General features: G+C 42.6%; 1 protein-coding gene across 1 annotated transcript in view; it reads left to right on the top strand.

Moving 5' to 3' along the window:
• Positions 1-9,825, top strand: part of pik3cb (phosphatidylinositol-4,5-bisphosphate 3-kinase, catalytic subunit beta) — a 36,203-nt gene extending 26,378 nt beyond the window's left edge. The window contains exons 16-24 of the mRNA XM_062987326.1: positions 12-111; positions 2,315-2,505; positions 2,610-2,719; positions 2,826-2,904; positions 4,254-4,421; positions 6,559-6,682; positions 6,782-6,927; positions 7,032-7,164; positions 9,103-9,825. Coding sequence (XP_062843396.1) covers positions 12-111; positions 2,315-2,505; positions 2,610-2,719; positions 2,826-2,904; positions 4,254-4,421; positions 6,559-6,682; positions 6,782-6,927; positions 7,032-7,164; positions 9,103-9,234 — 1,183 coding nt within the window. The 3' untranslated portion in view covers positions 9,235-9,825. The remainder of the gene's footprint in view (positions 1-11; positions 112-2,314; positions 2,506-2,609; positions 2,720-2,825; positions 2,905-4,253; positions 4,422-6,558; positions 6,683-6,781; positions 6,928-7,031; positions 7,165-9,102) is intronic.
• Positions 9,826-12,834: the final 3,009 nt, after the last annotated feature.

Raw genomic sequence — 12,834 nt, 5'->3', positions numbered from 1 at the left:
TCTAATTTCAGGTCTGAGATTCACATGCCTGCCGTATGTGTGCAGTTTGCTCTGATTTTGGAGGCTTACTGCCGAGGCAGCATCCCACACATCGAAGTGCTTAAGAAGCAGGTAAAAGTTTAAAACATCATTTGATCCATTTAAACTGTATTAAATGCAGATAAGTACAAGTTAAGTCAAGGTTTAGCCACGCCCCCCTCCAAAATGTGTCCAGTACTGACTGCTTTTTTTCACCTGCATGATGTGGGTTCATATGGAGATCTGTATCGCGCACGGAGAATCGCACACGGATCTGCAATATCCACAGTCTCTGTTTAGCCAGCAGAGGTCGTAATTGCAGCAGCTATAAGGAATCTCTCCGACACTCCTACCCTCAGGCGAGCCAATCGTTGTCCGTATAGGCGCCCAGCCTGCCGGTAGCAGAGCTGAGATTCGAATTCGTGATTTCGACATGTCAGCTCTAGTGTGCTAGCTTGTTTTACCGCTGCGCCACCTCCGGACCACTTCTTTTCACCTGCATGATGTGGGTTCATATGAAGATTTGTTCCACACACCAATCTCCAATATCCACAGTCTCTGTTTAGACAGCAGAGGTCGTAACTGCAGCAGTCTTCTTCCCTTAGACGAGCCAATCGTTGTCCGTATAGGCGCCCAGCCTGCCGGTAGCAGCGCTTAGATTCAACCTTGTGAATTTAAGATGTCAGCTCTAGTGTGCTAGCTTGCTTTACCGCTGCGCCACATGCAGACCGCTTCTTTTCACCTGCACAAAAGGTTCATATGGGGATCTGTATCACGTATTGAGAATCGCACACCGATCTCCAATATCCACAGTCTCTGTGTAGCCAGCCGTTATGAGGAATCCCTCCTGCACTCTTACCCTCAGACGAGCCAATCAATGTCCATGTAGGCGCCCAGCCTGCCGGTAGCAGAGCTTATATTCGAACTTAATTCCTAACCCTAACCCTATTCGAACTAACCCTAACCCTAAATCTAGATTTTGAGATGTCAGCTCTGGTGTGCCACCTAAGAAAATTAGGACCGCAAATTAGGGCTGTCGCGCTAACCGCAATTTTGAAATATCGCGGTATAGACCAGCCAACCGCAGGGCATGCTGGACAACCGCAACACCGCGATATTCACGTTTTTTTCTTTCTTTCTTCTCCTTTTTTTTATTGTTGCAGGTCCATCTTGTTTTATACGCTTACATTCGTGCGTAATAAATGTTAAATAAATTCATAATGAAAATGAGCTAGGAGCGACATTTTCCCGCAACCTGTTCTCATGCGTTGCTGCTGAGTGTCAGGCTTTGTGTTTTAAAATGTAAACAATCGCAACAGGAATTATAGGCAAGTTTATTAATGATTAAATTGAGTTCACACTCAATAAATACTTGTAATTTAGACTATATTTAAACAGCCTCGGCGTACTAAAGCACTTAATGACGGTTAATATGGCATTGCAGCCTGCAGATTCTCTCTTGCTGGCTTGCTGGAATGATTTAAATGCATTTTTTCGTTGAATAAAAATGTATTGAAACGAATAATAACTTGAAACGTAGTATATATTGTTATGTTAATTATACCTACTAAATAGATGGTTAATAGTGGCGCAATAACCAGGCTAGACTTTCTCTGATCTCTAAAGTCGCATGCAGGTTCAGTACATCTACAGTGTATTAATGCAACGAGCACCATCAGAGAGAGTTTTAGTACCGAGGGGAACATCGCTACCCCACTCAGATCCTCTCTAAAACACATCAGGTGAACATGTTGGTTTTCTTTATTCTTTATTCTATTTCTATTTCTATTTATTCTATTTTTTTACCATATTTTGATTAGATGTGCATTTAAAATATTTAGCCTAAACACTTTTTTTTTGTTTCACAGTGTATATCTAACCTAGGCTAGAAGCTTATTTAAACCTTTTTTTAATAGAGAAAAGACGCGCATCCCTGCTCTGTTCTGTATTTAACAATAGCCTAAACACGCATTTCATTGGTCTTAAAGCTGTCTCATCTTTGTCATTATAAAGCAATAATATATCGAATCATAGCCTAACAATAAAACTTGTTTATATAGCTCTAAAATCCAGATCAATTAAGTAATTTTCAAAAACAACAAAAAAATGGCGATATAACCGCATACCGCGATATTGAGACAGGCTGAATACCGCAAGGGGAAATTCTGTCACCGCGACAGCCCTACCGCAAATACTCTTTGACAACTCGATAGCCAACAAACTTATAATTAAACTTGTACGACTTTTATTAATTGTGTGTGTGTGTGTCTGTCTGTCTGTGTGGGTGTGAATGCAGGTTGAGGCCCTCAGTAAGTTCAAAGCAGTAAACGAGCTGATCAAACTCGGCACCATAAAATCGAAGAATAAGACCAAGGAGGCTCAGTTAAAAGAGGCCATGACGAAGTGTCTCAGACAGACCGGGTTCATCGAGACGTTGTCTGACCTGCACTCACCGCTGAACCCAAAAGTCCTGCTGGCGGATGTGAAGTAAGATCGCTCAGCTGTACACTTTTTACAAGTTTTACAGACAGACAGACAGACAGAAACCGTGCTAATTATAATCGCGTGCTGATTCCTTTCTCTTCTTCTAGCGTGGAGAAGTGCAGGTACATGGACTCTAAAATGAAGCCTCTGTGGATCGTTTACCATAACAAGCTGTTGACTGGAGACACGCTGGAGATCATCTTCAAGAATGGAGATGGTAAGAGGGATACAGTCAGAAGAACCAGTACCAGAAATAATGCTAATTTATGTGCACAAATAATCAATAGTAGAAACTGTGGAGATAATTTGTCTCTTATTTTCAGATCTAAGACAGGACATGCTGACCTTGCAGATCTTAAGACTGATGGATATGATGTGGAAGGAAGCAAACCTGGATCTCAGGTAGCGTCTGTTTGTCACTAATGTCCGTACCCTAGCAATTTACGGAGCTGTTTACTTTTCATTTCATATCTTTAGCCTAAAACCATGTTAGGAGTGTGTTGGAAAAACCCTTAAAGAAATACCTCAGAGACCCTATGAGTAGAAATGCGTTTTATTCTTGTCTGCAGAGAAGGATCGCACTGACAGTCTCACATGAAGACATGTGAATGTGATAAGAAGGGAAGAAAATAATCACCCTTCATACTCCCATCAGAGTCCTTGTTGGACAGTGGAAAATTCCACTGTTATTAGTTTCATAGAACATAGAAACTAGTCTAAACCAGATAGAACTGGGGTTTGGAGGTCATACAATGCAATTGACGAACTTCTTGTCACGTATACCACAAGAAAAACTAAATCATCACTTTTCTACACAGTCACCTTCCGATGCATTTTCCCAGCGTCGTTGGGTCGAGCGCGTAGCCGCTGATGCGCCGCTGCTTTCACATCATCACCACATGAAAATCTTCTTCCACTTAAAGCTTCTTTGAGAGTCCAAAAAGGTGGCGCTCAATCCAGACTATAAGCGTCTCTTTGTCTGTCTCTTAGACACGCCCAATTACTACTCCTCCCTCACACCCTCACCGTTTCCAACCAAAATATAAGTGCGGATACTTTTTGAAGATCCCTTGTAGCAGTATTATTGGAATATTGGACTATTGGACTATTAGCGCTTTTCCACCAAAAGAACTCTGGTTCTTGAACCGGTTCTGTTCAGGTTTCTTCGAACCTTGGTGTTTTGTAGAGAACCGACCCGCGTTTCCACCAGTTTTTGGGAACCCGCCCTGCGCCAAGAGTAGTATCATGATGGCGGAGCGTGTAGATTATGTGCGAGCATTTGTGCTGTCGTTACAGATGTTCGTTTTTATGCAAAATCCACGGTGGTGGACAAGGTGTATATAAGTACTAGCAATCATGCCCTAAGCGTATCTACACAAGTAGTAATTGATTATGTATTAATGGCGGGATATTCCGCTAGCACACCAGCGTTGGGATTCTAAACTCTCCAAGTTCCAATCTTAGCTCTGCTACAGGTCGGCTGGGCTTACTGTGTAAGGACCTGGTTAGTAGTATGATGCGCCTATGAAGAATTGGAGGAACGCAGAGATGTGTGTGTGTGTGAGTCTCCATGTGTGAGACTGGTATGAGCGAATAAGTAGGGGTCAGTGGACTGCACACGTGTCAGGCAAATATACCCTCCCCAGACGTGATCCAGGTCCCAGCAGCAGAACACTTGTAGGCTACGCTGAATTGGAGGGAAAGGGAGAAAATGCACTAAAACACAGATGAACAGATTGTTCTACTTTCAGGATTGTGCCGTACGGTTGCCTGGCGACAGGAGATCGGACAGGACTGATCGAGGTTGTGTCGTCCGCCGACACCATCGCTAACATCCAAAAAAACAGCAGCAACATGGCGGCGGCTGCTGCGTTCAACAAAGACGCTCTGCTCAACTGGCTCAAAGACAAAAACCCTGGGTAGGACGGCACTGTTCCTCGTATTTTAATATGTCTGCACTACACAGGACCTGATGCTTATTTAATGTTATGTACTGAGTGGATTACGCCCAATGACACAGCATTAGCCATTATGTAGGGGGGGGGTTCATTTCTGGTACTTTGACTTCAAATAAGACATTATTAGATTGAGAGCCCAACAGTGTTAGGGGCCTTGTTTAAGAGCCCAACAGTGTTAGGGGCCTTGTTTAAGAGCCCAACAGTGTTAGGGGCCTTGTTTAAGAGCCCAACAGTATTAAGGGCCTTGTTAAAGAGCCCAATTGTGTTAAGGGCCTTGTTTAAGAGCCCAACAGTCCCCCTTTTGCTGCCAAAACACCCCTGCAAGTGCGATTCACTGTGTATCCTGACACCTTTCTATCAGAACCAGCATTGACTTCTTCAGCAATTTGAGCTACAGTAGCTCGTCTGTTGGATCGGACCACACGTGCATCAATGAGCCTTGGCCGCCCATGATCCTGTCACCAGTTTACCACTATTCCTTCGTTGGACCACTTTTGATAGATACTGACCACTGCAGACCGGAAACAACCCCACAAGAGCTGCAGTTTTGGAGATGCTCTGACCCAGTCGTCTAGCCATCACAATTTGGACCTCTCAACTTCGAGGATAAAATGTTCACTTGCTGCCTAATATATCCACCCACTAACAGGTGCCGTGATCAAGAGATAATCAGTGTTATTCACTTCACCTGTCAGTGGTCATAATGTTATGCGTGGTCGGTGTACAGTATAGTAAGAATTACATTTACTGGGAAATCCAGAATGCCTTATTCTTCTTAATTGATTCATTGATTCAGTTCTTCAGCCACTGTACGGCACCCCTGGACTCGAGAGGGTTAAGGACCTTGCTTATGAGTCCAACAGTGGCTGCCTGGCAGAACCAAGATTCAATCCCACAATCTTCCACTGCCCAAAGTAATCAAGACTTATAACACAGAAGGTCATTTTATTGCAAATCCAGCACCCGCTGTAAACTGGGTGTAAACGAATATATATTTTTTATTAAGCTGCACCTAATCTTCATGGTCAACCAGACGTATATTATAACAAACAAAGTAAACAATAACCCAGGGACAGTGTGAACTAAGCAAACAGCAACAGGCTTTGTAATTTAATATTCCATAATCTCTTTATTTTGGGTTGCCTGGTGCTGTGAATTTGCTACATATTTCCTGTCTGTTACTCGACCATGTAAAGCAAATATTTGCCAGCTTTTCCAATCCGCCTGTATTTTTCCAAACTGTCACCTTAAAGTTAAAAGGATGTAATGTATTTTATATGACTGGTTTTATAGACCTGTTAGCAATATGTGTGGATGAAACACCTGAGCTTCATAAGTAGGAGTGATGAGATTTTGGCCATATACTGATCAGCCATACAATTACTGACTGTAGTCCATCTGTTTCTCTGCATGCTTTGTTAGCCCCCTGTCATGCTGTTCTTCAATGGTTCAGGCCCCCCACAGGACCACCACAAAGCAGGTATTATTTAGGTGGTGGATCATTCTCAGCACTGCAGTGAGACTGACATGGTGGTGGTGTGTTAGTGTGTGTTGTGCTGGTATGAGTGGATCAGACACAGCAGCGCTGCTGGAGTTTCTAAACACCTCACTGTCACCGCTGGACTGAGAATAGTCCACCAACCAAAAATATCCAGCCAACAGACCACTGATGAAGGTCTAGAAGATGACCGACTCAAACAGATAGATAGATAAGCGATCGTCTCTGACTTTACATCTACAAGGTGGACCAACTAGCTAGGAGTGTCTAATAGAGTGGACAGTGAGTGCACACGGTATTTAAAAACTCCAGCAGTGCTGCTGTGTCTGATCCACTCGTACCAGCACAACACACACTAACACACCACCACCATGTCAGTGTCACTGCAGTGCTGAGAATGATCCACCACCTAAATAATACCTGCTCTGTAGTGGCTCTGTGGGGGTCCTGACCATTGAAGAACAGCATGACAGGGGGCTAACACAGCATGCAGAGAAACAGATGGACTACAGACAGTAATTGTAGAACTACAAAGTGCTTCTATATGGTAAGTAGAGCTGATGTGTGTGTGTGCTGATTTATTATCTGTTGTTTGTGTAGGGATTCTCTGGAGAAAGCTATTGAGGAGTTCACGCTGTCTTGTGCCGGATACTGCGTCGCCACTTATGTTCTGGGCATTGGTGATCGCCATAGTGACAACATCATGATTCGGAGCACAGGGCAGGTCAGTATCAGAACCAGCTCAAGGTGAGGCATGACAGATGGTCCCTTTTTAATCGCCTCAGTAAGTGTAACATTGTGTGTGTGTGTGTGTGTGTGTCAGCTTTTCCACATAGACTTTGGTCACATCTTGGGGAACTTCAAGTCAAAGTTTGGGATCAAGAGAGAGCGTGTTCCGTTCATCCTCACACATGACTTCATCCACGTCATTCAACAGGGCAAAACCGGCAACACTGAGAAATTTGGCAGGTAATCCATACATACACACTCAGTTTACCCCACTCCTCATTCTAACTCAGATCAAGGTCAGGTTTAGTCATAACCACGTCTCTTATTTTCTTGTGTGTGTTTAGTTTTAGGCAGTACTGTGAGGAAGCTTATTTAATTCTGAGGAAGAATGGAAACCTGTTCATCACACTCTTTGCTCTGATGCTCACAGCTGGACTACCAGAACTCACATCTGTCAGGGATATACAGTATTTAAAGGTACACACACTCTCTCACACCTCAGCTAGAGTGACTCTGTATTGGAAAAGAACAATTTGAACATTACTATCAAATGAGCGACACGGTGCACCTTACAGCAAGAAGGTTTTGGGTTTGATTCCCAGGTGGAGCGGTCCAGGTCCTTTCTGTGTGGAGTTTGCATGTTCTTCCCGTGTTTGTGTGAGTTTCCTTTGGGAGCTCCGGTTTCCTCCTACAGTTAATTTCCAATAATTTCCTTCGGGATGAATAAAGTATCCATCCATCCATCCATCCATCCATCCATCCATCCATCCATCCATCCATCCATCCATCCATCCATCCATCCATCCATCCATCCATCCATCCATCCATCCATCCATCCATCCATCCATCCATCCATCCATCCATCCATCCATCCATCCATCCATCCATCCATCCATCCATCCATCCATCCATCCATCCATCCATCCATCCATCCATCCATCCATCCATCCATCCATCCATCCATCCATCCATCCATCCATCCATCCATCCATCCATCCATCCATCCATCCATCCATCCATCCATCCATCCATCCATCCATCGTCCAAAAACATGCAGTGAGGTGAACTGGAGACATTAAATTGTCCATGACTGTGTTTGACATTAAACCTGTGAACTGATGAAACTACCTGTTCTGTCATGAATGTAACCAACGTGTGTAAAACATGATGTTAAAATCCTAATAAATAAATACATTTGTATTTAAATGTACATCATATGGAGTCTCAGCGACTGGCCTGTTGTTCAGATAGGGGTATGATATTAAAAAAAAAGCCAAATAGGGACTCTCTCATAACTGATGCAATTGCCTGCACAGAGATGAGGAAAGAGTGCTGTCAGGGTGTGTCTCTCTGTACACAGTGCTGATGTGCATTGCACTCGTCAAAGTGCAGGTGACAAGATGCATACATTTACATTTTTAGCATTTGAGGGTTAAGGGCCTTGCTCAAGGGCCCAACAGCAGCAAACCTGGCAGTGGTGGGGTTTGAACCAGCGACCTTCTGGTTACTAGTCCAGTACCCTAACCACTAGGTTACAGCTACTGCCCATGTGTCGGAGGGGGCGTGGGCTAGATTCGTTCTCCTCAGTCAGAGCGGGGATCGGCATTGGTGGAGAGGAAGCATGACGCAATCGGGCAATTGGACCCAATAAAGGGAGAAAAAGCATAAACTGTATACAGTACCAGTCAAAAGTTTGGACACACCTTCTCTTCAGTGGTTTTTCTTGATTATTTTTATTTTCTACATTGTAGATTAATACTGAAGACATCCACACTATGAAGGAACACACATGGAATTATGTAGTGAACAAACAAAATGTTAAACAAACCAGAATATGTTTAATATTTTACCAACTCTACCTCTGCACAGCACAACTGATGGTCTCAAACACATTAAAAAAGCAAGAAATTCCAGAAATTAACTCTAGACAAGGCACAAACATTAATTGAAAACCATTCCAGGTGGATACCTCATGAAGCTGATTGGGAAAATGCCAAAAAGTGTGCAAAGCTGTCATCAAAGCAAAATATGGCTACTTTATAAAGAATATAAAATATAAAACATTTTTTTGTTCACTACATAATTCCATATGTGTTCCTTCATAGTTTGGATGTCTTCATTATTAATCTACAATGTTGAAAATAAAAAAAAAAATCAAGAAAAACCACAGGAATGAGAAAGTGTGTCCAAACTTTTGACTGGTACTGTATATCGTTCACAATGTAAATAAGTCACATGTAAATAAGAATACGTATTGAATTTTTTGGATTAGAGAAAACTAATTAAAAGCTAAAATTAAAAACTGGACACGTGACATTTGCTTAACTTTTAAAGTGAGATCAGATTGACGTTAAATTAATAAAAAGACAGATGTATTTAATACATTTTATACATACGTGTGTGTGTGTGTTACAGGACTCTCTTGCTTTGGGTAAGACAGACGAGGAAGCTCTGAAACAGTTCCGTCAGAAGTTTGACGAGGCTCTTAGGGAGAGCTGGACAACCAAAGTCAACTGGATGGCTCACAACGTCGCCCATCCCTCCTAAAGCACCGATACACTCACGAGCACACAAGTGAACACTTTAAAACTCTACATTCCTTTAAAAAAACTACAAGGTTGGACGGACCATCAGATGGTCGACTGCAACCTGTTCAGTATGACTGCAGACGATAATAAGCTGCTGATCTGAGTAATTTAATGAATGGAAATTTTAAGTGCAATGTGGAACAGACCTTAAGAAGGGAAACTGGGACACGGCACGGAATATGAACCCGTCTCCGTTCTGAATAACGTCTAACACTGAGTAGAGCACGGACTGTCGCACACGGTAGAAACACTGAAGCTCTAACAGCACTGTTTGCTTTGGATGGTTTGAATGAGTCTTTATGTCGCCCTGCTGTCCATCCTGCTGCTGAAAGAATTCCTTGTAATCGGGAAACGCGAGCGAACCGTCAAGGGACCCAGAAACTAGAAACCAGAAACGGCTCAGGGAGTAAAACTGAACTTTTAATGGGAGTGATTATACACCGATCAGCCATAACATTAAAACCACCTCCTTGTTTCTACACACATTGTCCATTTTATCAGCTCCAATAATCATATAGAAGCACTTTGTAGTTCTACAATTACTGACTGTACTCCATCTGTTTCTCTGCATGCTTTGTTAGCCCCCTTTCATTCTGTTCTTCAATGGTCAGGACTCTCCCAGGACCACTACAGAGCAGGTATTATTTAGGTAGTGGGTCATTCTCAGCACTGCAGTGACACTGACATGGTGGTGGTGTGTTAGTGTGTGTTGTGCTGGTATGAGTGGATCAGACACAGCTGTGCTGTCACTGCTGGACTGAGAATATTCCACCAACCAAAAACACTCAGCCACTGATGAAGTTCTAGAAGATGACCGACTCAAACTGCAGCAATAGATGAGCGATCGTCTCTGATTTTACATCTACAAGGTGGACCAACTAGCTAGGAGTGTCTAATAGAGTGGACAGTGAGTGGACAAAATATTTAAAAACTCCAGCAGCGCTGCTGTGTCTGATCCACTCATACCAGCACAACACACACTAACACACCACCACCATGTCAGTGTCACTGCAGTGCTGAGAATGATCCACCACCTAAATAATACCTGCTCTGTGGTGGTCCTGTGGGGGTCCTGACCATTGAAGAACAGGGTGAAAGCAGGCTAAAAAAGGTATGTAGAGAAACAGATGGACTACAGTCAGTAATTGTAGAACTACAAAGTGCTTCTATATGATAAATTGGACAGTGAGTATAATGTTATGGCTGATCGGTGTAAATGCTGTGTAAGAAATACTATTAAAGTATAATATCTTTATTGTTTTAACTATATAAACACTGATAAAACAGTCACATGCCTTCTATTCTCAGTTTGTTCAATGTCTGCCAGCTATGTTATATTGCCAAAAGTATATGGACACCTGAAAACAATTGACAATAATATAGAATCTTTTTTAAATTTCTGTAAAGGGTTTCCACTAGATTTTGGATTTGTGCCTTTTTAGTCAGAGCATTTGTCAGATTGTGCTTGAAATTGTAAGTGGCCTTCCTCAAACTGTTGCTACAAATTTTAAAGCATGTAATATATGGTATATATTTGTGTAATGTTGCAATAAGTGAACTCATAATGACCAAATTACCTACGTATAATTACGTCTTGTTGTCTAAATGTTAGCTGGAAAATGTATTAAAGTACTAGGATATTGTTTCTTTACCCCCTGCAGCACACGATCAAAAAAATGGGACCCAATTGTACCTATTTTTTATTGTTAATATTACAAGTACAGTCTTACAGTCTGTAGGACTGTATTTATTTAATTTGGCTGCATTTGGCGCCCAGGCGGTACGGCTGGATATTCCGACACCACACAAGTTCTGGGATTCCGAACTCCCTGAGAATGTGCACGTGAGACCAGTCTTGCACACGAAGAGTCATGCCTTCATCTCCACATTCCTCTACTTCTATACTGTCGCCTAGGGTTAATAACCAGGATCTTGTCCTGGTCTTTTCCCACCCAGCAGACTAGTGGCCAATTGTGTCTGCTACCGGTTGGCAGCAAAATTGGCTTGAAAAGACCAGACTAAAAAAAAAAACGGGGTGGGGTCTTTGACGCTGTGTAAGGACCCTGGTTAGAATCCTTAGGTGCCTGTACAGAAGCGGAGGAACGCGGAGATCGGTGCATGACTCTCCATATGCGAGACTGATCTCAAGCGTCAATAAGAAGGGGTCGGTGGACCCTCCCCAGGCGCAATCAGGGTCCCCAGCAGCGAAAGACAAATTGGCTACGCTAAATTGGGAGGAAAAGGGAGAAACGCATAAATAAAAGTGGCCGTATTTGCTGTTAAATAATCCACGCTGCCACCCACAAGCTCACAGCTTGAGCTTAATACTGCCTGTATAGAACTGTTTCACCTATATGAGGTTTAGCGCTTTGTTAATGTTATGATGTTATGGACTTCTATGCAATAATTCATCAGCAGTATAATTTATTAATACATAATACGCTGCATTTGGACGGTGATTCTATGTACAGTTTCTGTCAGAAAGCATTGCTGGATATTTAAAAACCATTAATAATGATATACAGTGTTCAGACAGGTGGATACTGGTTGCATTTAACATACACAACAGGCTTCAGCTATAGTGATAACTGATGTTGTACAGGAAAGGTCAACACTAAGACTACTGAAATATTTGTGATGTCATTTAAATATCCGGTATGAGTTTGTTCATGCTGTATTTTCATTATTTATGAGAGGAATTATTGATAACTGATAAGTGATAAATGCTGTGTATACACCGATCAGCCATAACATTAAAACCACCTTCTTGTTTCTACACTCACTGTCCATTTTATTAGCTCCACTTACCACATAGAAGCACTTTGTAGTTCTACAACTACTAACTGTAGTCCATCTGTTTCTCTGCATGCTTTGTTAGCCCCCTTTCATGCTGTTCTTCAATGGTCAGGACCCCCACAGGACCACCACAGAGCAGGTATTATTTAGGTGCTGGATCATTCTCAGCACTGCAGTGACACTGACATGGTGGTGGTGTGTTAGTGTGTGTTGTGCTGGTATGAGTGGATCAGACACAGCAGCGCTTTTTTTTGAGTTTTTAAACACCTCACCGTCACTGCTGGACTGAGAATAGTCCACCAACTAAAAATATATCCAGCCAACAGCACCCCGTAGGCAGCGCCCTGTGACCACTGATCAAGGTCTAGAAGATGACCAACATCTACAAGGTGGACCAACTAGGTAGGAGTGTCTAATAGAGTGGACAGTGAGTGGACACACACTACCACCATGTCATTGTCACTGCAGTGCTGAGAATGATCCACCACCTAAATAATACCTGCTCTGTAGTGGTCCTGTGGAGGTCCTGACCATTGAAGAACAGCATGAAAGGGGGCTAACAAAGCATGCAGAGAAACAGATGGACTACAGTCAGTAATTGTAGAACTACAAAGTGCTTCTATATGGTAAGTGGAGCTGATAAAATGGACAGTGAGTAGAAACAAGGAGGTGGTTTTAATGTTATGACTGATCAGTTTACATCTTGGGGGGTGTTCCAGTTACAACAGCAACAATGCTACAGTGTTAAAGCTGGACTACAAAC

This window comes from Trichomycterus rosablanca, chromosome 25, assembly GCF_030014385.1.
Source record: "Trichomycterus rosablanca isolate fTriRos1 chromosome 25, fTriRos1.hap1, whole genome shotgun sequence".
NCBI classification, from domain to species: domain Eukaryota; kingdom Metazoa; phylum Chordata; class Actinopteri; order Siluriformes; family Trichomycteridae; genus Trichomycterus; species Trichomycterus rosablanca.
This window is presented reverse-complemented; position numbering and strand designations above follow the sequence as displayed.